The sequence below is a fragment of the Mobula birostris genome, chromosome 16 (genome assembly GCF_030028105.1).
Source record: "Mobula birostris isolate sMobBir1 chromosome 16, sMobBir1.hap1, whole genome shotgun sequence".
NCBI lineage: Eukaryota > Metazoa > Chordata > Chondrichthyes > Myliobatiformes > Myliobatidae > Mobula > Mobula birostris.
Window position 1 is genome coordinate 80,343,656 of NC_092385.1, and position 26,072 is coordinate 80,369,727.

The window sequence follows — 26,072 nt, forward strand, 5'->3', positions numbered from 1 at the left end:
ACATCCTTTTAGAATAAGGAATTTCTTTACCCAAAGGGTGGTCATCCTGTGGAATTTGTTGCAATAGGTGGCTTTGGAAGCCAGGTCATTGGGACTGTGCATATTTAAGATGGAGTGAAAGGTGACAGGGAGTGAAAGGTAACGGGAGAGCGAAGTGGATCAGCCGTGATGAAACTGTGGAGTAGCCTGAATTGGCCAAATGGCCTAATTTTGCTCCTATGTTTTTATGGTCTAAATTCAAATTCAAATGTTTTTCAAAGGCAATAAAGTGCCTTAAGATCTGCTGAAATTTTAAGGAGTGAGAAAAAAGAACTACACGCCAGCTTAACCTAACAATATTGGTGTGGAAAATGCTGACATTTACGATTAAGGGGTTGGTATAAGGACACTTACAAAATAATAGTAGGATTAATCAGATTCAACACAGCTGAATGAAGTGAAATAATATTAATAATTTTGACATTACAATTAACAGATTAAGCAGAAAGGAGTGAAAGTAACCTATTTGAGCTTTTGACAAAGTATCACATGAGAAATATTAAAGCACACCAGATGAGGGCAAAATGTAGACATTGACTGAAGATTGGTTAATCAACTAAAAAACTAGGGGTAGGAATAAACAAATGATTTTTGGGTTAGGAGAATGCAATCAGTGGGGTGATGGAAATATCAATGAAGGAGACCCAACTAGACATAAACTCTTTCAATTATTTGGAAAAGAAGAGCTTGTGTAATAGGTCAAAGACTTAGACAGGTTAAGAGGATGTGATATGACATATAATGTGGAAAGGTGTGAAATGTGTGTGGATGGGAGTGGGGGTTGTAGGAACGATGAGCAACCTAACTGTGGCACTGTGGTTCAGGGAGCCACTCAAGAGGGGGAGAGAGTTGGTGGTAATCGGGGATAGTGTAGGCAGGGGACTAGACGAAGTTCTCTCTCACAGGGGTTGAGCATCCCGGAGGCTGTGCTGCCTGCTTGGTGCCTGGGTTTGGGACATCTTCATCTGACCTGTGGAAGAATTGGCAGTAGGAGGAGAAAGATCCAGTTGTCGTGGTCCATGTGGGTATCAGTGACGTTGGTAGAATGAGGAAAGAGGTTCTGCTAAGGGAATTTGAGCAGATACGGGCTAAATTAAAAAGCAGAACCAAGAAGTTGGTAATTTCTGGATTACTACCTGAGTCACATGCAAATTGGCACAGGGTTAAGAAGATTAGAGAGTTAAGTGCATGGCTCAAGGATTGATATGGAAGAAATAGGTTTGAATTCATCGAAAACTTGCACCAGTATTGGGGAAGGAGGGAGCTGTTCCACTGGGGCTGGCTTCACCTGAACCATGATGGATCCTGGATCCTGGTGTTGATACAGGTGTCCGCTGCTTTTCGAACGTTCGCTTTACGAAACCTCACTGTTACAAAAGACCTACATTAGTACCCTATTTTCGCTTTCAGAAGGTGTTTTCACTGTTACAAAAAAAATCAGCGCGCGATAAAAGGCAGCGCATGTCCCGAGCAGCCGCTCTCCCCTGGATTCGGAACGACATTGCTTAAACACGTTGCATTGAGCAGCTTTTAGCAAGATGAGTTTAAGGTATCGGAAAAGCCTGAAAGAGCTCGTAAGGGTGTTACACTTAGCGTAAAACTAGACATAATTAAGCGTTTCAATCGTGGTGAACGAAGCAAGGACAAAGTGAGTTTGGCTTGTGGAAGCTGACGAAGATGATGTTGAAGAGGTTTTGGCATCCCGTGACCAAGAACTGATAGATGAAGAGCTGATGCAATTGGAAGAGGAAAGGATAACAATTGAAACCGAATGCAGTAGTGAAGTTGTCCAGGAACTGAACGAGAAGCAACTGCGTGAGATTTTTGCTGCAATGATAAAGTACGACTTTAATTTTGAAAGGGTACGTAGGTTTCGGGGATATTTGCAGGATGGTCTGAGTGCTTACAAAGAACTGTATGATAGAAAAATGTGCAAGGCTCAGCAGTCAAGCAAGCCTTCCACATCAGCCACAGCAGACGACGAACCTCAACCTTTGACATCGAGGCGGGCAGTCATAGGAGAAGATGAGCTGCCTGCCCTGATTGACGATGAGATGACACCCCTGTGTCCCACCACCCCAACCCCCGGGCCCCGGACAGATACTGTACCGATTCGCGGAGAATGCAGCGGTAGCGGGAAGGCACACAGCACATCTTTAAAAAAAAAGCTGAAATAAACATGCTAATTAATTAGGTGCCGCCTAGCACGTAATTGTCGGCCCAGATCAGAGGCGATACAATCGGCAATCGCCTCTGATCTGCGCCGACATTTACGTGCTGGGCAGCACCTAATTAATTAGCATGTTTATTTCAGCTTTTTTCTTAGAGATGTGCTGGGTGCCTCCCGGCTACTGCTGCGTTCTTCACGGCAATGTATCGGGTCGGCGCCCAGAGGGTGGGGGCCACTGCAGCACCCCAACCTGTGACGACTCAGTCTAACACACCATCATCAGTGTGCTCGATGTCTTCCCAATTCCCGTAAGTGATACTACACTGTACATACATTATTTCTACTTTATAACGGCTGTGTATTTTTACGTGTTATTTGGTAGATTTGGCAGCTTCATAGTTTAAAAGTTACTGGAGCACGTGTTTATGCCAACAGCGCTTGCGTGAGGTTTTCTGCCGAGAGCGCTTGCGTGAGATTTTTGCTACGGAGATCTGCGCAGGCAATCATTGAAGAGAAGTATTTCTACTTTATATAGGCTGTGTATTTATCATATCATTCCTGCTTTTACTATATGTTACTGTTATTTTAGGTGTTATGTGTTATTTGGCATGGTTTGGTAGGTTATTTTTGGGTCTGCGAATGCTCACAAAATTTTCCCATATAAATAAATGGTAATTGCTTCTTTACTTTACGACATTCCGGCTTACGAACCGTTTCATAGGAATGCTCTACCTTCGGATGGCGGGGGAAACCTGTACACCAAATCCCTCACTACCATTCAGGGCCCCAAATAGTCCTTCCAGGTGAGGCGACACTTTACCTGTGAGTCTGTTGGGGGTCATGTACTGTATCTGGTACTCCCGGTGTGGCCAATATATTGGTGAGACGTAGACTGGGAGAGTGCTTCGCCGAGCTCCTAAGCTCCATCTGGCAGAAAAAGCTGGATCGCCCAGTGGCCACTCATTGTAATTCCACTTTCCATTCCTATTCCAAGATGATAGTCTGTGGCCTCCTCTACTATAGCAATGAAGCCACACTCAGGTTGGAGGAGCAACACCTTATATTCCGTCTGGGTAGCCACCAACCTGATGCCATGAACATCGATTTCTCTAACTTCTAGTAATCTCCCCACCCCCCACTTTTCACCATTCCTCATTCCCATTTCCCTCTCTCACCTTATCTCCTTATCTACTCATCAACTCCCACTGGTGCTCCTCCCCTTTTTCTTTCTTCCATGTCCTTCTGTCCTCTCCTGTCCTCCATGTCCTCTCGTTTGCTTTTATGTTGCCTTTGATTTCCCATGTTAGCCAGAGTTGTGTCACCTTGCCTTTATGATACAGGTCGACCTTCACTAATCTGACTACCTATAATCCGGTTCCTTTGATAATCCGGCACTGATTATGCTTAATGTGATCCTTCTGTAATTCAGCAGTTTCACTAATCCGGCACTCCTCAGATCCCAACGGTGCCGGATTAGTGAAGGTCAACCTGTACTACTTTTTGATGTATCTGTCCTGTACCTTCTCAATTGCTCCTATCATCCCCGCTAGTGTCTCCTTCTAGTTAACTTTGGCCAGCTCCTTTCTCGTGCCGCTGTAATTCTCTTTAATCAATACTGACACATTTGACCTTTGCTTCTCCCTCTTAAATTGCAGGGTAAAATCTGGCATTGTATGATCAGCCCTTAGGGCTCCTTTACCTTAAGCTTCTGTAGTCAAATCTGGTTTATGACCTTCAGACAACAGGAATTCTGCAGATGCTGGAAATTCAAGCAACACACATCAAAGTTGCTGGTGAACGCAGCAGGCCAGGCAGCATCTCTAGGAAGAGGTGCAGTCGACGTTTCAGGCCGAGACCCTTCATCAGGACGAAGGGTCTCGGCCTGAAACGTCGACTGCACCTTATTACCTTCAGTCCTGTTTTCAATTTTGTTCCCTTGTTTCACCGCAACTCATACCACTGACTGCCTTATTTTACTCTATCATCTGCCTGTCTTTTCCTGACAGTTTCACTACACACTGCCTCTGCTTATATACAACTGCCCCATTCTCAGCCCTACCAGTCAGGTTCCCATCCCTTTGCCAAATTAGTTTAAATCCTCCCCAACAGTTCTAACAAACCTGCCCACAAGGATATTGTTCCTACTAAGGTTCAGGTGTAACCCATCCCTTTGGTACAGGTCACACCCTCCCCAGAAGAGATCCCAATGATCCATAAATTTGAAGGCATACCCCCTGCACCAATTCCTCAGCCACATATTCACCTGCCAAAGTATCATATTCTTACCTTCACCTGCGTGTGGCACAGCCAGAAATCCAGAGTTACTACCCTTGAGATACTGCTTTTCAGCTTTCTACTGAGCTCCCTAAGCTCTCTTCAGGACCTCCTCCCTTTTCCTACCTGTGTCATTGGTGCTAAAATGTACCGAGGCTTCTGGCTCCTCTCCCTGCCCCTTTAGAATGCTGCAGACCTGATCCAAGACATCCCTGACCTAGCGCCTAGGAGGCAACATACCATCCAAGTGTCTCTACTGCTTCCACAGAATCTTGTGTCTAGTCCTTTAACTATGGAATCCCCTGTCACTACTGCAGTCCTCTGGGCTCCCTTCCCTTTTGAGCCACAGCACCAGGGTCCCAGTTGCTGTGGCTCCCCTGCAGGAGGTCGTTCCCCACAACAGTATACCTGTATTGAGGGGTACTGCTCAGTGGTACTCTGTACGTTCCCCACAACAGTATACCTGTATTGAGGGGCACTGCTCAGTGGTACTCTGTACGTTCCCCACAACAGGTATACCTGTATTGAGGGGCACTGCTCAGTGGTACTCTGTACGTTCCCCACAACAGTATACCTGTATTGAGGGGCACTGCTCAGTGGTACTCTGTACTGGCTGCCCATTTCCTTTCCCTCTTCTGACAGTCACACAGGTACCTCCAACTCCTGCAACTTAGGGGTGACTACCCCTCTGTAGCTCCTGTTTGTCACCTTCTCAGCTTCCGGTATGAGGTCAGGGTTATCACGCTGTAGCTCCATTTCCTTAACACAGACTCTGAGGAGTTTCAGCTCGGTGCAGCTGTGCTCACCCAGAAGGCCGGAGGTCTCCCAGAATTCCCATATCTCACATAAGAGCACAGGACAGCTCCTGGAGCCATTCTCACTTCTCTAACCATGTACTAACAAGTGAAGAATGAAGAAGAAGAAATTTACCAGATATTTACATCACCAAGCCTGTTCTTGCTGAAGCCTGATGAGTCAAAACCTCCCCACTGTAACACTAGTCCTCTCCAATAATGGCCACTTCACTTGCCCCTGCCTTATTTTTCCTTGCCTTTGCTAATGAATCTCGATTTGACTGGGCCACCAGAAAACCCTGAAAACCCGTGATGCTCCTTTTTAAATCTCACTCACAGACCTGTGAGTAGCCTCCTCTCCCACTACCAATTTGATGGGGCTGCTGGAAAGTTTTTGCACAAAAAGCTTGTACAAACAGACTTCTGGTAATCTTAATGAAGTTAACTAAGGGGAGGAGAAGATGGCGGCATGATGCAGCGTGCGCGGCTGCTCTGAAATGATATCGGTATTTGTAAGTAGGTACCGTGCACAATCCTGATTTGATGGAGACAGACATGAGAAGCACAGAGGAACATCTGGAGAAACTTCTGAAATGCCTGCTTCGCTGCCGCTGCTACTGTGCGATTGAGAATCTCTGGAGGGAAAGGCCCCAAATCCTCGGCTTTGCCTGTTGCTGGGGCCAGGGTCAAAGCGCTCGGCAGAGATGGTGCTCGGTGTCGGAGGGCTGGTTGGAGGCTTGAAGTTTTCGGACAGACTCAAGAGTCAGCTGTGGTTGGGTGCTTCCAGGGTGCTGCATCGGCAAGTTTGCAACGCCGGAGGTTCATGGCAGGGAGAGTTTTTCTTCCTTCTACCGTCTGTGTGAGATGATGGGATTTTCCAGAGACTTTGAGACCTTTTTTTACCATGCCCATGGTGTGTTCTTCATCAAATTACGGTATTGCTTTGCACTGTTGTAACTATATGTTATAATTATGTGGTTTTTGTCAGTATTTTTAGTCTTCGTTTGTCTTGTGTTTCCGTGATATCATATTGGAGGAACATTGTATCATTTCTTAATGCATGCATTACTAAATGACAATAAAAGAGGACTGCGTGTCCTCATAATCTAACCTAAGTTATTATGATTGGCCTGTACATTACTTATACCTGTTTGCTCAAAATAGTTCATGAATTTAACTTGCAAAGCTGTATGATCATTTCAGGTTTTGTGCAGAAGGAAAGTGTCACATTTTGGATGATAGCAGCTTTTCATCTTTTGCATCTGCGATATGCATGAACCTGGTATATTTTAGTCAAATGTGACCCCAGCCCACTCTATTTAGAATGTTGATTGAAAAAGAAATAGTTTATTTTTCAAATCAAACATCCTTTGTCAGAACTATCTTTAGGGATCCTGTAGTATTGTTCTCAGACTGAAATAATTAGTTATTGACCATAACTTTGTGAGGGGTATGCCACCAGCCAATGAGGATTTTTCCTCAATTCTCATTGTCTGTTTAGGCCTCTACATGTTATTCCTAATCAAGTGCTCTCTTGGTAAGCCATCCCTCAGCATGCCATCACTGATGTACAGTGGCTATCAATGATTCAGTCTTAAAGTGTACGTCTTTGTGTCAGACCATTGTGGCCTTATGGCCCTCTGAGACTTCTGCATTCCTCTAATTGTGCATTCCTGATTTTTTAAATTTCACTTTCATTGTCAAAATTCTTCAGTTCTGAAATTTCTTCTCTGAACTTCGCTCTCAATATGTTTCTCCTTAAACTCCACTTCGCTTAAGATTATGGTATATGTACCCTCTAAATTGGCTTTGAGGTAATTTATTTTTTATTTAGAACCCACCAATTTAACCCTAGCCTAATCACAGGACAAATTACAATGACCAATTAACCTACTAGCCAGTGCATCTTTGGAGTGTGGGAGGAAACAAGAGCATCCAGAGAAAACCCACACGTTCGTGGGGAGGATATAGAAACTTCTTACAGATTGAGCCCCAAACTCCAATGCCCTCAACTGTAATAACATTGCACTATCTGCTATGCTACCATAGCGCCCAATTTAATCTTTGTCTGATAACACTCATGTGAAGCACCTTGGAGCATTTTACAAAATAATGACACCCATTTAATTTAATGGTGCCTGTTTGCATTTTGGAATAGGCACACAAATTAACTTTTGATATTGCTTTTCTGTATCCATTGTTTGATATCATGTTCACTTGATAGTTTTCTATACCACCTTTATTTTTTGGTAGCCCTCTATGTCTTAGAGAACATCTGCATTGAATAAATCAGGGGTCCCCAACCTTTTTTGCACCGCGGACTGGTTTAATATTGACAATATTCTTGCGGGGCGGGGGGGGGGGTGGCAGGGGTTTTCAAGTAGGGTTAAACTCACCTCAACATGTCTTTTACAGTTAGAGTTGCCAACTTTCTCACTCCCAAATAAGGGACAAAAGTAGCAGTCAAATACAGAACACTTGTGTTTACCCCGAGAAAGACTACCATGACCATGAAGCCTTGCGCGGGCACCTGTGTGCGCATGCACATACGTGCTGATTTTTTTCCCCCCACAAATCGGTTTTGGCTTAACCTTGCCGACTATACTGTACATACATTATTTCTACTTTATATAGGCTGTGTAGTTATCATATCATTCCTGCTTTTGCTATATGTTAGTGTTATTTTAGGTTTTATGTGTTATTTGGTATGGTTTCGTAGGTTATTTTTTGGGTCTGGGAACGCTCAAAAATTTTTCCCATTTAAATTAATGGTAATTGCTTCTTCGCTTTACACCATTTCGGCACGAAAGGTTTTATAGGAATGCTCTACCTTAGCAGGGGAAATACGGGACAAGGGCGGTCCCGTATGGGACAAATCAATTCAGCCCAGTATACGGGATGTCCCAGCAAATACGGGACAGTTGGCAACCCTATGTTCAAGTTCAACAGTGTGTGACTGGGAATGAGGAAAGGTGCAGCTGACTCATATCGTTTCCTCACGGCCCAGTAGCACATGCTTTGCGGCCCCGTGGTTGGGGACCACTGGAGTAAATAGTTGATTGAATGGCCTCTTCCAATTCCTCATGATTTTACTTGTATGGTTCCATAGTCATAATAAATTCTTTTTATCCATTTGATGTCCGTGTGCAAGTTCCCATTTTTTCTCTTCTCACTGATGCTGTCTGAACTGCTGGACAATTGTTAAAACTCTGATCTGTGTCTCAGTTTTTGTCCCTTTGTTTTATTTTTCACTAACTCCCTTATTAATCTGTCAAGCAGGTGGCTTCTACAGTTTATCACCATGATTCTGTCTCCTCACAATCAGGGATATTCCCTTTGTCCTCTCATTCCTCCCCTATCTTCTCTACAATAAGATACTAACTTATTAATGCTTTCCCAATTTTGATGAAGAGTCTTCAAAATCTAGTTTGTTTCAAAGTCAAGTTTATTGTCATTCAATCATACATGTATACAGCTCAATGAAACATTGTTTCTCTGGGGCCGAGGTGCAAAACACATACAGTCACAAAGTAAAATTCGCACACGTGCCTGAGTGGCTTGGCCTGTAGATTGACAGGTCAGCATAAAGTGTGAAGTGCATGCTTACGTAAGACTGCATAATGTTACTGGCACTGTTGTAATAAAACAAGCAGTCATAAATATATGAAACAGCAGCAATAAAAGATGAAAAGTGGTTAGTGCAGAATGAGAGTGTGTCTGAGAGTTCGGGAGTCTGGGTGGGAGAGGCAGCAGGGCATTCAGTTAAGGTGTACATGTTTGCTGGTTGACAGAATGATGTCAACTAGTCCAACATCCTTGGGGAAGAAGCTGTTACCCAGCCTGACACCTCTAGTCCTTTTTGATGGCAGGAGGTCAAACAGATTGTGGGAAGGACGGAAGGGGTCTGTGACAATTCTGGCTGCACTGCGTATGCAGCATTTTTGATACATGCCCTGACAGCGGAGGAGAGAGAGACCCCGATGTTTTCATAGTCATACTTTATTGATCCCGGGGGAAATTGGTTTTTGTTACAGTTGCACCATAAATAATGAATAGTAATAAAACCATAAATAGTTAAATAGTAATATGTAAATTATGCCAGTAAATTATGGAATAAGTCCAGGACCAGCCTATTGGCTCAGGGTGTCTGACCCTCCAATGGAGGAGTTGTAAAGTTTGATGGCCACAGGCAGGAATGGCTTCCTATGACGCTCTGTGTTGCATCTGGGATGAATGAGTCTCTGGCTGAATGTACTCCTGTGCCCACCCAGTACATTATGTAGTAGATGGGAGACATTGACCAAGATGGCATGCAACTTGGACAGCATCCTCTTTTCAGACACCACCATGAGAGAGTCCAGTTCCATCCCCACAACATCACTGGCCTTTCAGAAGTCCTCGTTATCCGTTGCAGGTCTTGTGATCTGATGCATTGCAATTTCCATACAAGCAGTTAAGACACTCTTGATGGTGCTCTGATAGAATGTGGTGAGAATGAAGAGGGGTGGTGGAGGAGCTTTGCTTGCCTCAGTCTCCTCAGGAAGTGGAGTAAAATACATTAATATAAAAATATTAATTACATTCCTTTTGCCATAGCAGCTTCCTACTCTGTTTCCATCATTTTCTATTAGATTTCTAGCAGTTGCATTTTTTATTTTTCAATATTTATATAAATAGTTTTATTCTTTGTTTTCTTACTCAATCCATGAGAGCACACCAAGACTTAAGAGCTTAAATAAAAACAAACTCATATATTTACTGGAGCCTCTATATACTTCGTTTCTTTTTTAGAACATTGTGTGAAATTGAATGTATTAATCTTAATTTTATTTCTTTGTTGTATATTTCAACAGTCAGAGCCTGTTGTACCAGGGTTATTTTGAACAAGGTATTACAAAATGGAGACAGCCAAAAGTTTGAAGCGTTTATTTGTTGGCGGATTACATCACTTGGCTTCTGAAGGTGAAATCAAAGAAATATTTAGCTCATTTGGAGATGTTGCAGCAGTGGATATTGTACTCAGGAAAGACAACCAAGGTAATATTGAAAGAAACATACAATTTCAGATATACAAGTTTGTTGCATGTGCCCAATTCCAAATGGTCTGTAAGCTCTCTTTAACTCTCAATCAGTCAGTAATCTGTTTTATTAAATTGGCTTTCTTATTTGCGGCAAAAATTCAACAGAGGATCTAAGAAAAATATTTTCCACCATAAGATTTACAAAGGTGAGATATATCCGAGCAAATGTGAAACAACTTTCTGTAGAATCAGTATTAGCTTAATTAAATAAATGACAAGTTGTAGAAATGTCTTCAACTATCTATAGAAATGTTTTCTCATTATTGCAGTTAATTTTATATACTAATGGGGTGTTTAATACAGGAATTTATTTTCTACTTCCTTCTCTCACCCCACCTCTACCATATCAACATCACAAAATGGAATGGCTAAATGGGTAATTTAGCTGAGAATAGAATACAAACTCCATCTTCTTGCTTGGATATTTTTGGCCTTGCTTCTAACTGGCAATCCATTCTTTGAACATGCACAGTAAAGTTATTTTTATATAAGTTTTACAATCAAATTAACTAATTATATTCACTTTTCTAGGGAATCCCATGAAGGCCTTTGGTTATATTAATATAAATATCTCAGAAACTGAATTAAAACGATGTACGTATGTAATCAAATTTATTCGACTCTTTATCCTCTATAAAGATTTCTGTTTTATTCCCATTGTATGTCCTTTTTAAAAATAAGATTGATTTTCATATGTGATGCTTTATCAAACTTTCTCAAAGTTTGGTTAAAAAAATCCTTTTTAATGTAGTAAAATGTTTCTGGGGGGTGCAAAACATTTGATTTTATGTGCATTACTGTTCATATAAATTTCAAACTTGTTCAAAAGCACTCAGGCCAAAACCAAAAAAAGTAGCTAATTTGGTCCTTTTGGAAATCAGATGAGTATGATTCTTTTTGTTTGTTATTTCACCTGCTTGGTTACCTCTATGGACGTAATTGTATTCAGCATTTTTTTGTGCTTTCTAGGTATGTCATATCTGAATAAATCAAAATGGAAAGGTGGAAAGCTGCAGATTGAATTAGCCAAAGAATGTTTTTTGCATAGGTGAGTAGCTTCAGCTTATCACTTTACCAATGGTTATTTTTTTCTTTTTGATTTACTTCATTTATGTAGTGCTACATTCTTGAAAGAGTTTAGATTTACTTAATGAAATACAACATTGTACAGTTTAAATTGTCAAAATCTTTGTTGTCATGTTTTGTTTACATTTTTTCTTCAAAGTGTTGTTCCTACTATTGCAGTTTTTAGTAAGTGGATTGCCATTCTGTTTACTACCACATTTTTAAACACCAATTGAATTATTAAATCTGTTGTATAAAAATTTCACATGCTAAGAATTACAAAAAAATTGAAAGTTTACCAGGCCTTCATGTTAATGCATAAAACTTTCTAATGCTGTATTGGTGAGCATTGAACAGGGTATGTTGCTTACTTGGATTTTCAGAGGGTATTTGGCCAAGTTTCACACAATACTCTTATTAACAGAACTATATCCGTAAGATATAGAAGCAGAATTAGGCCATTTGGCCCATCAAGTCTGCTCCACCATTTCATTACAGCTGATCCAATTTGCCTCTCAACCCCAGTCTCCTGCCTTCTGTCCGTATCCCTTCGTGCCCTGGCCAATCAAGAATCTATCAACCTCTGCCTAAAATATACATAAAGACTAGGCCTCCATAGCTGCCTGTGGCAAAGAATTCCACAAATTCATCACTCTTTGGCCAAAGAAATTCATCCTCATCTCCATTTTAAAAGGACACCCCTCTATTCTGAGGCTGCATGCTCTGGTTTTAGACTCTCCCACCACAGGAAACATCCTTTCTACATCCACTCTATCAAGGCCTTTCACTATTCAATACGTTTCAATGATATCACCTCTCATTCTTCTGAATTCTAGTGAATACTGGTGCAGAGCTATCAGACACTTTTCATATGATAAGCCATTCAATCCTGGAATCATTTTTGTAAACCTCCTTCGAACCCTCTCCAGTTTCAGCACATCCTTTCTAATCTGCCCATCCACCTATCTTCATGTCACCTGCAAGCTTTATAACAAAGCCATCAATTCCATCAAAAAAATCATTGACATAATAACATAAAAAGAAACAGTCCAAACACAGACCCCCTGTGGAACATCATGAGTCACTGGCAGCCAACCAGGAAAAACTCCCTTTATTCCCACTCCTTGCTTCCTGCCAATCAGCCACTGCTTTTTCCATTCTAGAATATTTCCTGTAATACCATGGGCTTGTAACTTGTTAAGCAGCCTCATATCTGTCATCTTGTCAAAGGCCTTCTGAAAATCCAAGTACAGAACACTGACTGATTCTCCTTTGTCTATCCTGTTTGTCATTTCTTCAAAGAATTCTAACAGATTTGTCAAACAAAATTTTCCATTGAGGAAACCATGCTGACAGTTGTCTATTTCATCATGTGCCTCCCAAATACCCTGAGACCTCATCCTTAATAATCAACTCCAACATCTTCCCAAACACTGAGGTCAGACTAACTGGACTATAGTTTCTGTTCTTCTGCCTCTCTCCCTTCTTGATGAGTGGAGTGATATTTGCAATTTGGAACCATTCCAGAATCTAGTGATTCTTGAAAAATCATTACTAATGCCTCCATTATCTCTTCAGTCACCTCTTTCAGAACCCTGAGGTGTACACCATCTGGTCCAGGTGACTTATCTACCTTTTTGTTTCCTAAGAACCTTCTCGCTAGTAATGGAAACTTCACACACTTCATGATCCCTGACACCTGGAACTTCCACCATATTGCTAGTGTCTTCCGCAGTCCAAAATGCTTATTCAGTTTGCTCTGCCATTTCATTGTCCCCCATTGCTACCTCTCCAGCATCGTTTTCCGGCGGTCCAATGTCCACTTTCACCTTTCTTTTACACTTCATATACCTGAAGATACTTTTGGTATCCTCTTTAATATTATTGGCTAGCTGACATTCATATTCCTTCTTTATATTCTTAATGGCATTTTTAGTTGCCATCTGTTGGTTTTTACCAGCTTCCCAATCCTCTAACTTTCACTAATTTTTGCCCTGTTGTCTGTCATCTCTTTGACCTTTATGTTGGCTTTAGCTTCTCTTGTTAGCAATGGTTATGTCATCTTGCCTTTAGAATACATTTTCCTCTTTGGGATGTATATATCCTGTGCCTTCTGAATTGCTTCCAGACTTTCCAGCCATTGCTGCTCTGCCGTCATCCCTGCCAGTGTTCTTTTTCAGTCAATTCGGGCCAACTTCTCTCTCATACCACTGTAATTCCCTTTCCTCCACTGTAATGCTGATACATCTGAGTCTGCTTCTCCTTAAATTTCAGGGTGAATTCAATCATATTATGATCACTTGCTCCTAAGGTTTCTTTTACCTTTCACTCTCTAATCAATTCTGGTTCATTGCACAACACCCAATCCAGAATAACTGATCCCTTATAGGGCTCAATCACGAGCTGCTTGTAGGCATTCTGGAAACCTCCTCTCTTGGAATCCAGCACCAACCTGATTTTCCCAGTGTGCTATGATTATTGTAGCATTGCCCTTTTGGCATGCATTTTCTATCTCCCGTTGTAATTTGTAGACCACATTGTTACTACTGTTTGTGTATACTATAACTCCATCAGGGTCTGTGTACCCATGCGGTTCCTTATCTCTGTCCACAATGATTCAACGTCTTCTGACCCTATGTCACCTCTTTCTAATAATTGGATTTAATTTTTTTACCAACAGCCACCCCCTCTGCCTTACCCCGTCCTTTCGATACAATGCGAATCTTTGGACATTAAGCTCCCAGCTAGAATCTTCTTTCAGCCATCATCATGCATGCCAGTCTGCTGCAAGTTCATCTACCTTATTCCGTATATAGCGCACGTTCAAATATAACACCTTGGTCCTCTATTCACCCTTTTTGATTTTGTCCACCTTTTACATTGCCACTCATCCTGTTGACTACAATTTTGCCCTATCAACAGTCTCTCCTCGCTACACATTGCCACTCTTCAGCATTATCATTCGCCTTTCCTACGATACTCATTTCCTACGGTATATGAAGCTCAGGACACTAGTTGCACCATGCTCAACTTTTTGATTCCTGACTTTGTCTGAAGTCTTACCAATATCTGTTTTCACAACCTCTCCACAGACTGTTCTGGCACTCTGGTTCCCATCCTCTGCAACTGTAGTTTGAATCCCACCATGCAGCATTAACAAACATTCCCAATAGGAAATTAGTCCCATCCTATTTCAGGTGCAATCCATCCTTTCTGTACAGGTCTCACCTTCCCGAGAAGAGAGCCCAATGATCCAAAAATCTTATGCCCTCCCTCCTTCACCAACTCCTTAGCCATGTAACAAATTGTATAATCTTCCTAGTCCTGGCCTCAATGGGACGTGGCATAGGTAGTAATCCTGAAATCACAACCCTGGAGGAACTGCCCTTCAGCTCCTAACTTAGCACCTAACTCCCTGCACATCACATGCAGAACCTTATCATTTGTCCTATTGATGTCATTGGTACCTACATGGACCACGAACTCCAGCTGTTCACCCTATCACTTCAGAATGCTGAGGCCTCGATTCGAGATGTCCCAGCTCTGGCACCTGGGAGACAACATGAATCTTGTTGTTGCCCACAGATCCTCCTGTCCACTCCTCTAATGAATCCCTTGTCATGAAAAATGTGCCTCCCCACGCCTCCCCCGCCCTGCCCTTCCCTTCTGAGTCACAGAGCCAGACTAGGTATCAGTGTGATTTTCCTCAGTTAGGTCAGCTCTCCCCCAACAGTATCCAAAGTGATATACCAGTTGTAGAGGGGCATGACCACAGGGTATTCTACACTGGCTCCTTAACCCCTTTCTGCTTCCTGACTGTCACCCAGTTTCCTTGGCTGTAACTACCTCTCTATATGTCCTGTGTATCACATCTCCAGTCTCTCCAATGATCTGGAGTTTATCCAGTTCCAGTTCCAGCTCCAGCTCCTTAATGTGGATTGTTAGAAGCTGCAGCTAGATGTACCTCTCGCAGCTGTAGTTGTCAGGGACACCGGAGTGCTCCCTGCCTTCCCACATCCCACAAGAGGAGCATTCCACAATCCTGCCTGGCATCTCTACTGTCCTAGCTGAGCAGATGTAGAGAAGGGAATCATTTTTTTATCATCCCATGGAATTCATGTGATAAAGTGGAAGTGCTATTAGTTAGTGGATAGAAATCAGACTGGTTAAGGTGAATGGTATATAATGGGATCTATATAAGGTCTCTAATTTTAAAATGTTTATATACAGAAATACAGTAAAAATGAAATACATTAATATTAATAATGTTAAGGAGCATATCAATAGATTTGCTTACGCCTGCCATAATTTCCAAATGAAGGGAATGGGACAAGGTGACAATGCTATTTAAATATTAAACATACAGAATTCTTATCATTTTGGCTTCAGATAGAAAGAGTTTATGCAAAACTGTACAAAAATACTATACAAAATACAAGAGCGCAATTAGTTTTTGTGTCTAATTCTGGGCACCAAGCTTAAGAAGGCTCTTAGAGGAACTGCAGAGGAGTTTTTGGCAGATAGGCAGAATAATCAGTAGTGACATAAGGGAAGAACTTATCAGCATTGTGCATAGTGTATCACTGTGATTTGGAATACACCACCCGAAAAGATGGTGAAAGTAGATTTGACAGCTGTCTTCCATAATTAATTGAATAGATATTTGAAAGGAAAAAAAATGCATGTTGTGCAAGAAGGATGGGTTTATGCTAATTAGATTTCATTCAAAGAAATGGTAGAGGCAAAGTGAGCCAGATAGCCTCCTATGATATAATACATATATTCCTGTTATTGTCTTGGAATCAAGCAAGAGTTAATATGTTAACAATTTTTTAAAATATATTGTTTTAGATTTGAACATAATTCTTTTTCTGCATTAATTGATGTAGACTTGCTGAAGAACGACAGAATGCAGCTAAAAGTAAGCACAATCCACATGTGGACAACATAACAAAGGTTGTAGAGTCTCTAAAGAAAGTTGGTGTTGAAAATTTTAAGATGAAATCTGCTGTTCCAGGAACAGAAGTACCTGAACATAAGGTAAGTAATGATTCTAAAATTTGCTTTGTTTAAAATTTATCTTGTAATAGTTAAATTCTGAAATTATTTTTAATCAGTTTGAAAATCATACAAAATTGCAAATTATCCAGGACAACAGAGTAAATTTATTTTCTTTTTGCTTTAAAAGATAAATTCAAGACAAAGGCAAATATCAAGACAATCTACATTGTGAAATTCTCAGTTTTTCTGTTGCACTTTGTGTTCCTCACATTTCAAGAATTTTATGCTACTACTGTAAGAGGAAAAACACTAAACCTTGATTTCCAAGCAACACACAAAAATTGCTGGTGAATGCAGCAGGCCAGGCAGCATCTGTAGGAAGAGGTACAGTCGACGTTTTGGGCCGAGACCCTTCGTCAGGACTAACTGAAGGAAGAGCTAGTAAGAGATTTGAAAGTGGGGGGGGGGAGGGGGAGATCCAAAATGATAGGAGAAGACAGGAGGGGGAGGGATGGAGCCAAGAGCTGGACAGGTGATAGGCAAAAGGGATACGAGAGGATCATGGGATGGGAGGCCTAGGGAGAAAGACAAGGGGGAGGGGGAAAAAAACCCAGAGAATGGGCAAGGGACAGAGGGAGAAAAAGGAGAGAGAAAAAAATTAATAATAAGTAAATAAATAACGAATGGGGTACAAAGGGGAGGTGGGGTATTAATGGAAGTAAGAGAAGTCAATGTTTATGCCATCAGGTTAGAGGAACAACACCTTATATTCCGTCTGGGTAGCCTCCAACCTGATGGCATGAACATTGACTTCTCTAACTTCCGTTAATGCCCCACCTTCCCTTTGTACCCCATCCTTTATTTATTTATTTATTCTTTCTTTCTTTCTTTCTTTCCCTCTCCCCCCCCCCCCTACTTGCCCATCCTCTGGGCTTCCCCTCTCCCCCTTTCTTTCTCCCTAAACCTCCTGTCCCACGATCCTCTCTTATGCCTTTTGCCAATCAACTGTCCAGCTCTTAGCTCCATTCCTCCCCCTCCTGTCTTTAGAAACATAGAAAATAGGTGCAGGAGTAGGCCATTCGGCCCTTCGAGCCTGTACCGCCAACTCCTATCATTTCAGATCTCCCCCTCCCCCTCCCACTTTCAAATCTCTTCTTTCAGTTAGTCCTGACGAAGGGTCTCGGCCCAAAACGTCAACTGTACCTCTTCCTAGAGATGCTGCCTGGCCTGCTGCGTTCACCAGCATTTTTTTGTGTGTTGCTTGAAGTTCCAGCATCTGCAAATTTCCTCGTGTTTGCGTTTTTTAAAAAAAAAAACCTTGATCTCCACTTAAATTGTATTTAGTAGATTGTTTTTTTTTTAAATCATTCTCCGGATATGCAGATTTGTGACAAGGCTAATTTCTGTTGGCCTTTCTTAGCCTCTCTTGACAAGATATTCAGACTTCCTAGCAATCTCACTTTTTGTAGCTGAGGAAATGAGAGGCTACGCAAGTAAAATTAATATGTTTAGGGTCTTGGAAATTCAACAAAATTATGGCTTCATTTCTATAATCTTTACTGTAAGTACAGTCCCTTGACTTGCACCATCCTGGTAAATGTTTTCCTGACCTCTTCTAAATGAATGGTACTGAGCATTCGTTACAGTGTGTTAACTGCACCTATCTTTGATTTGAAGTTTTGTTGTTTTTTTCTCTCCTGCCTTTGTAATGTATAGTATGTTAGCTGTGATGAGAAGGTAAAGAAATAATGTAACTTCTGGATGGGCATGCAGAGTTAAATATATTAATCTAGAGGTTGTTGTCACTGATTTTATGTTCCTTCTCTTGGGCTATTGCCTTGTAGCCTTCTCCAGTTTAATCACCAGAAATAAGAGAATTGTTGAAAGTTGACTGGAGATAACTGTAAATATATTTAATAAGCCATAACTAAGTTATGAAGCAGCTTGCTTAACTGTACTGTTACTGAATTATCCTTTTAAAAAAATTAATGACCCAGAAATCAAATCTATTTGTATTGCAAATTACTAATTTTACATTTCTGAACTAGTTAATGTTGCAATAGGTACATTTAATGTCAGAGAAATGTTTACAATATACATCCTGAAATTCTTTTTCTTCGCAAGCATCTACGAAAACAGAGGAGTACCCCAAAGAATGAATGGAAGTTAAAAGGTTAGAACCCCAAAGCACCCCCCAGCTACCTCGTCCCACACACGAGCAGCAGCAATGCAACAAACCCACCCCACCAGCAAAAAGCATCAGCACCCTTCACCGAGCACTCAAACATGCAGCAAGCGTCAATAAGACACAGACCCGGGAGACATACCACAGGCTCTCTCCCTAATACGAGAAAAAGAGTTGTCCCCGTTTCACAGCGAGAGGGGAGACATAACAAACAACTTGCTGATTTACAATGTTAAAAGTCTGTTGCGTTGTTGTTTCCGAGCTCTGTGCCCCGAGAGTCAGCACCAAAAAGGCACAGCTCTCCAGGATCACAACTCCCAGCAGCTAACCCGATGGTCCGTGTTCTCCCGCATGCTTCAGTCAGGGGCACTGGCCTAGAATCAACACATCTCCAGAGCCATGAAAATCCGGAACCCTGAAGGAATGCTTGCCTTCCAGGCCACATCCTTGGGATATCAAAAAGTGGCCGGTCGTGAGGCTCTGAGCGCGCGTCCCATTCCCCCAAAGAACCAAAGTCAGAGTGTAACTCCAGGTCAGGGTCTTCAAAAGAACCTTGAAAATTGAATTGAATTTACTTATTTCTTAACATCCTTCACATACACGAGGGGTAAAAATCTTTATGTTACGTCTCCATCTAAATGTGCAACGTGCAATCATAGTAATTTATAATAAATAGAACAGTCAATGTAACATAGAGTACACTCAAATCAGCATGAGTTAATCAATCCGATGGCCTGGTGGAAGAAGCTGTTTCAGAGCCTGCTGGTCCTGGCTTTTATGCTGTTTCCCAGATAGTGGCAGCTGGAATAGATTGTGGTTGGGGTGACTTGGGTCCCCAATGATGCTACGGGCCCTTTTTACACACCTGTCTTTATAAACGTCCTGAATCATGGGAAGTTCACATCTACAGATGCAGTGGGCAGTCCACACCACTCTCTGCAGAGCCTTGCGATTAAGGGAGGTGCAGTTCCCATACCAGGCAGTGATGCAGCCAGTCAGGATGCTCTCAATTGTGCCTTTGTAGAAAGTTCTTAGGATTTGGGGACCCATACTAAACTTCCTCAACCGTCTGAGGTGAAACAGGTGGTGTTGTGCTTTTTTCACCACACAGCTGGTGTGTACAGACCACGTGAGGTCCTTGGTGACGCGGATGCCAAGGAATTTAAAGCTGTTCACCCTCTCAACCCCAGATCCATTGATGTCAATAGGGGTTAGCCCGTCTCCATTCCTCCTGTAGTCCACAACCAGAAATGGAGCTGTTTCCGAAGATGCAAGCAAAGGAGAGTCGCTGTTTAGCACCATTTTGCCTTCACTCCACCTCTCCGCAAAGTAGTTGTTTGCATAATGTAGAATATATTTTAGAAATCATTTTCTAAGACATACATTTTAGGCATTTTTTTATACCAAGTATTTTAAATTATTCGGTATTTTTTCCTCAGGACTGGATTGTGAGTAAATTTGGAAGAGTGTTGCCCATTCTTCATCTCCACCAAAACAATAAGAAAATATCCTTTTATGTAAAACTAATTATTTTTCTGATCTAAGAAATCACTTTACAGCAATTGAAGTAGTATTGCAGTGTAATCATTATTGTTTTAATTTATGAAATATAGCAACCAGTTCAGAGCAAGTTTTCACAATCAGCAATATAACTAGATAACCTGCTTTGGTGTCAATGGAGAAATTTATATAGGCTTAGAATGCCAGGGCAATTGTTATACCTGTTTAGGTAGACAGAGGGGCTTTTGTTAAACATTGTCTTTGCAGAATCACCAATCTGTTACATTGGAATGTCAACCTACAATCCGAGTACATTGTTAATGAGCAGGAGGATTTGAATATGTATTTATACTCCAAGGATGCTGTGCATATTCTATAGTAGATTATAATCATTTAGTGGATGACAATATTTAAAGAAGTTTCATTTTAGTGTTTTCTGATGTTGTATTATATTGATTTAATTAGAAATACAATTTTCCCTTCTGCCATCAGATTTCCGAATGGTTCATCAACACATGAACACTGCTTTGCTAGTCCTCTTATTTATTTATTGATTGATTGTGACTTAGTAACTTTTATGTCTTGGACTGTACTTGTACCACAAAACAACAAATTTTGTAACGTATGTCATTGATAATCTGATTCTGATTCAGCACAATCCTTAACCATTTTAACATTATAAAATTTGATCCTTCTAAATATTGTCACAACATCAAGAAGCTTGATCATGTATCAGATTCAGAAATCAAAACACCAGTAACCAAACTTACATGGTATCTTGACGAGCAAGATGATGAGGAGACAAGTAAGAAAAGACGAGGTATATTTCCTAATCAGTCACAGAATGTAAAGAGGAAGAAGCTATCCCCTGACAAATACAGTGCAGAAGGTTCCGTGGATTCTGATCGCAATATCCAAACAAAAATAATGCATTTGAACTCAGTCAGATATTGTACCAGTAAAGGGTTTAATGAACACGAGATAGATACAACAGGAAAGAAATCAGCTTTTTCTAAATCTGGTTGTATAGGCTTCAAGAATCAAAACCCTGACAAGAAAGAAACTACTGTTGTCATTGAAAACAGTGCTATATCAAAAGCTGATGTGGCAAGCCTTGATTCTGATACTGAAGAACTGGAGTTGTTTACAGAAGAGAAAAGTAAAAGATTAAGTCAGAAAGATGTAAAAGAACAAGATATTCCTTTGGAAGTGGTTGGTGAGGATTATGTATTAAAACAAAAAACCCACTGGGCGTTGGATAACTCAAAGAGAAATATGTTGAAAGGTATGAGCAATGAAGCATCAAATAACAGTGGGAGTGAATATGATTCTGCTGACACAGATGAGATCATCTCCACGAAGATGACACTTTGTCATAACTTGCCACAGACAAAAGTGAATAGTAAACCAGATTTTGTGAACAGTGAGACTGAAGTTAACACTGAAAAGGATGATTGTGAATCCAGAAGTAATAGCAGTAATGAGGATACAACAGACAACGATTCTGAATCTAGTATAAGTACTGATTATGAAGAAATGACAAGTAATTGTTACCGAATAGACTTGTCACTAACAGACCTTGAACAGCTGGTAAATAAATCATCTGAATCTAAGGAAACAAGTAGTCAATCAGAAAAAAGTGAAATGAACTTTACTAAAAATAAGTCATTAATCCCTTTTGCACAGAATCTCTTGCCAAATTCAGGAAACTCACTTTCACAAGGCAAACCTGTCTTGAACCAAAAGACTATAACAGACAATATGTTTCCAGTGGTTCAAAACGACGACAGCAGTGGCTCTGAAATGGTACTTAATCAACAGCTAAGTAACTTGCCTCGTTGTAAAGATACTCGGTGCCTTACTGAGGTAAAGAAAACAAACATCGAAAAAGAGAAAGTGAATGGATTGGGAACTGTGGATTCTGATAGTGTCATGAAAAGTAATTGCAAACTGCCACCTTTCAAAGGTACAAAATTCCTTCAAGTCAATGCTTTAACTACAGCCTCTCCTATCTATAGTGTTAAACATGGTATGGTTGAATGTGAAGAAAAATCCAAGTCTGATGTGCATAAAATATCTGTCTCCAAATCAATGAATAAAGATGAGACTGAAGAATCCAAAGAAGATGCTAAGGATGGGAAGCAAACAACGCTGCATACAAAACCGAACAACTCTCAGAAACTTGAACTGCTGTCATTGTCTGTCACCAAAACTGGCCATGAGGACAAAATGATAGAATCTAAAGCTGGAACAGCTGGATGTAAATTAAGTATTTCTCCCGGCGTTAAGAATACTACTTGTCCTCAGAATTTGGATAAGCGCTTATTGGACAATCAGAAAAGATTGGCTGCAATACAGCAAAGGCAAAAAGAGGCAGAAGTGCAAAAGGAACTCATCCAGGGGGCGCTGTCTGATTTGGTATGTTTAAAATTTTCATTTGGTTTATTTATGTTTAAAATTTTGTTTTTTTTAAATTCAAAAATTGTGGCAAGTGTTTAATTTTTCAGATTGCTTACTGGGGTTGACAAGACCTCTTTTTCTACTACTGATTATTAACTGCAATAAATCTATTTTTATTGGTCATTCCAAGTGATTCCATTTGTGAAAAATTGTTGTAAAAGCTTGTGAAATGCATGATTCATCGAGTGCTTTACCAGTCTGTGCAGAATAATCAACAGAGTGTAACACACTAGCATTTCATTCAGTGTGTTGATTTAATAAATACATAGATGTAGGTGTTACGTTAACTGGAGTTGAACCTTTCGTTTTCTAATTCATGTGACCAGGTGGTTTGAAAGCAAACAAGTACTGAGAACATACACCATTTCTATTATTTTGTCACCTGAAACTTTATAAATTGGCATTGTATGAAATATTAAGAATATTGTTCAGTTAAATAGATCTTTTTAGTAGTAATTGATATATGTTTATATGTTGTGATTTAACATTCAACAAAAACTTATCTCCTATCCTGATAATAGGCTGGTGTAAATTTAGTTTATTCATGTGCAGGTAATCCTGCTATAACGTGAGAAAGGAAAGGGGGTTAAGGACAGGAGAATTTCGGACTCACCATAACAAAGGATCTCCCAGTAGCAGACCGCTTTGCTGAACACCTACGCTCTGTCCGCCAGAGAAAGCAGGATCTCCCAGTGGCCACACATTTTAATTCCACATCCCATTCCCATTCTGACATGTCTATCCACAGCCTCCTCTACTGTAAAGATGAAACCACACTTAGGTTGGAGGAACAACACTTTATATTCCATCTGGGTAGCCTCCAACCTGATGGCATGAACATTGACTTCTCTAACTTCCGCTAGTGCCCCACCTCCCCCTTGTACCCCATCTGTTACTTATTTTTATACACACATTCTTTCTCTCACTCTCCTTTTTCTCCCTCTGTCCCTCTGAGTATACCCCTTGCCCATCCTCTGGGTCCCCCCCCCCCCCCGTCTTTCTTCCCGGACCTCCTGTCCCATGATCCTCTCGTATCCCTTTTGCCAATCACCTGTCCAGCTCTTGGCTCCATCCCTCCCCCTCCTGTCTTCTCCTATTATTTTGGATCTCCCCCTCCCCCTCCAACTTTCAAATCCCTTACTCACTCTTCAGTTAGTCCTGACGAAGGGTCTCGGCCTGAAACGTCGACTGCACCTCTTCCTAGAGATGCTGCCTGGCCTGCTGCATTCACCAGCAACTTTTATGTGTGTTGCTTGAATTTCCAGCATCTGCAGAATTCCTGTTGTTCACCATAACAAAGTTGATTTTCCTGTGTTCCCTAATTCATCAGTCACATTTTTTCTAATTTACATTATGGAAATGTGATAGAGCAGATCAAGATATAGTTAATTCACTTTTTTAACAACTCTACATAACGATTTTAAGCTACTGGTGTACAATCATGCTCCATGTTGAATCCCTAAAATTAACCTCTGAAGAAAAATGCATTTTCAGATTTTAGGGATAATTTTATTACAGGAAGGTCTGAAACTTGGAAAAGGAAAGCATATTATCTTTGATCTTGAAGAAGAATATGAAAGTGAGACAATGTTTGAAGGTGATGAACACATTTGCAAAGCAGAAGATGCAACCACATCAGTAGAAAGTCAAGGCAAAAAACTTGTTGCTAAAGTAAGTGTTTTTGATTTTTTTTTGCATTGTTTGAATTCTCAGCATCAAGCTGTTCTGGTTCAAAGATAAATTGACTTGTCAAATAATCAAGTATCTGAGTAACGGTGTATTTATCTTGGTCTAGGAATTGTTTCCATAGTGGCTTCGCTGTTGCCTTTTATTTTTAGAGCCTTTTTGGGTCACCTGAGACTGAAAGATGCTTTGGATAATACTATAAATCTGTATCACCAAATAATTAGTTTGAAATTTTCTACAACCTCAAATGTCTGCTTAATGCAATTTTATTCCAAGTTTCTTCCTAGTATTGGTGACATCTTGCTAGGTGCAACAAAATTGAGTGCATTTATGTGGCATTTGTAAAATGTCTTAAGTTCCTTCATAGAGACACAAACAGATTAAAAAGGAATCCAAGGAAATAAAAGAATTATTAGAGAGCTGAATATGAAATTAGTGAAAGGCTTTGTTTATTTGAGGTTGCAATTGGATGGATGAGAGTCGAAGCAGAGTAGAAGAAAAAGAAATGGATATTGTAGCTGATTCCATCATGGGATGAGAAGAACTCTGAATTTATAAGGAACCATAATTACAGGCAAAAGGAGTATCATTTAAACATTGAAAATACAGGTCCGCAATCCCTTTTCCAAAATCCTTGGGGCCAGTTGCATTTTGGAATTCATAATTTTTCAGATTTCAGACCCCTCACCCCCACCGATACCAAAACACACGTATGCTGAAGTCCCTTATTTAACCTGTCTCAGTGCGGTGGAGTTTAGGACCCAGCAGGGCATCAAACCTACGCACATCCTCCCGTATACTTTATATCATCTCTAGATTACTTATCATACCTAATACAATGTAAGTGCTATGTAAATAATTGTTAAACTGTATTGTTTAGGGAATAATGACAAGAAGAAATTTTATTTACAACAAAAACATTCAATAAAACATAAAAATATATAGCTTCAAACGAACCGAATCAAACACATGGTAAATGGCTTATTGGAATAAATGTAGAACGTCACTGTCACTATAAAACTTCAGTAATTTGTCTTTCTGTTTATTTAAATCATATACAGTGGTAGTTCTGACACTATTTTCTTCAGTAGGACGCCGCACAGACACACCACGATCAAGCTTCTGCAATAACTCCACTTTCTGTGTTATTGATAGAGAAGATTCCTTCTCTTTTTCTCATTGTTACCCACAGGGGTATCTGCAGCTCTTTTTGACATTTTCACAGTGAAATTAAACACAAAGTCAACAGTGAACACAAAATATCAGCGAACAGCAAATGCACGTGTAACCAGTCCGAGCGCTGAGCCACAAGTGACGTCTGGCGGCCTCTGCTAATGCTGCCACGTCACAGCTGAGTGATGTCAGGTGTTGACGAAAAAAAACTTTGGTTTTTAGAGCTTTTTGGATTTCAGAATGTCGGATAAAGGAACGTGCACCTGTACCAAGTGGTATACAAACTAGCAGATTAGGACATGTTGTTACATGAAAGATGGGTGTGCGTTTGGAAGACAGCAACATGCTCAGGAACTTGAGAAAGAGAAGGTTAGAACATGGCTCAAATAACTCACAAAGACCAAAGAATTGTAAATTGTTTTCAGGAGCTGCTAACTGCAAAATTTTAAAATGTGAGACAAAACTTGTGAGGAGTATCAAGCAGTAGTAAATCAAGGCAATAGTACATGCTGTGTTACATAGAAACATAGAAAATAGGTGCAGGAGTGGACCATTCGGCCCTTCGAGCCTGCACCGCCATTCAGTATGATCATGGCTGATCATCCAACTCAGAACCCTGTACCAGCCTTCCCCCATACCCCCTG

At 40.7% G+C, this 26,072-nt stretch overlaps 1 protein-coding gene across 3 annotated transcripts in view; it reads left to right on the forward strand.

Annotated features, from left to right (window-relative positions):
* nol8 (nucleolar protein 8) overlaps positions 1–26,072 on the forward strand; it is a 78,937-nt gene that overhangs the window by 5,821 nt on the left and 47,044 nt on the right. For 2 of the 3 annotated variants that reach the window (XM_072280986.1, XM_072280985.1), the window contains exons 2-8: positions 10,131–10,314; positions 10,890–10,952; positions 11,328–11,406; positions 16,313–16,463; positions 20,049–20,114; positions 20,785–22,527; positions 24,088–24,240. In XM_072280986.1, coding sequence (XP_072137087.1) covers positions 10,176–10,314; positions 10,890–10,952; positions 11,328–11,406; positions 16,313–16,463; positions 20,049–20,114; positions 20,785–22,527; positions 24,088–24,240 — 2,394 coding nt within the window. In that variant the 5' untranslated portion in view covers positions 10,131–10,175. The remainder of the gene's footprint in view (positions 1–10,130; positions 10,315–10,889; positions 10,953–11,327; positions 11,407–16,312; positions 16,464–20,048; positions 20,115–20,784; positions 22,528–24,087; positions 24,241–26,072) is intronic. The other variant, XM_072280987.1, reaches the window with a different exon arrangement.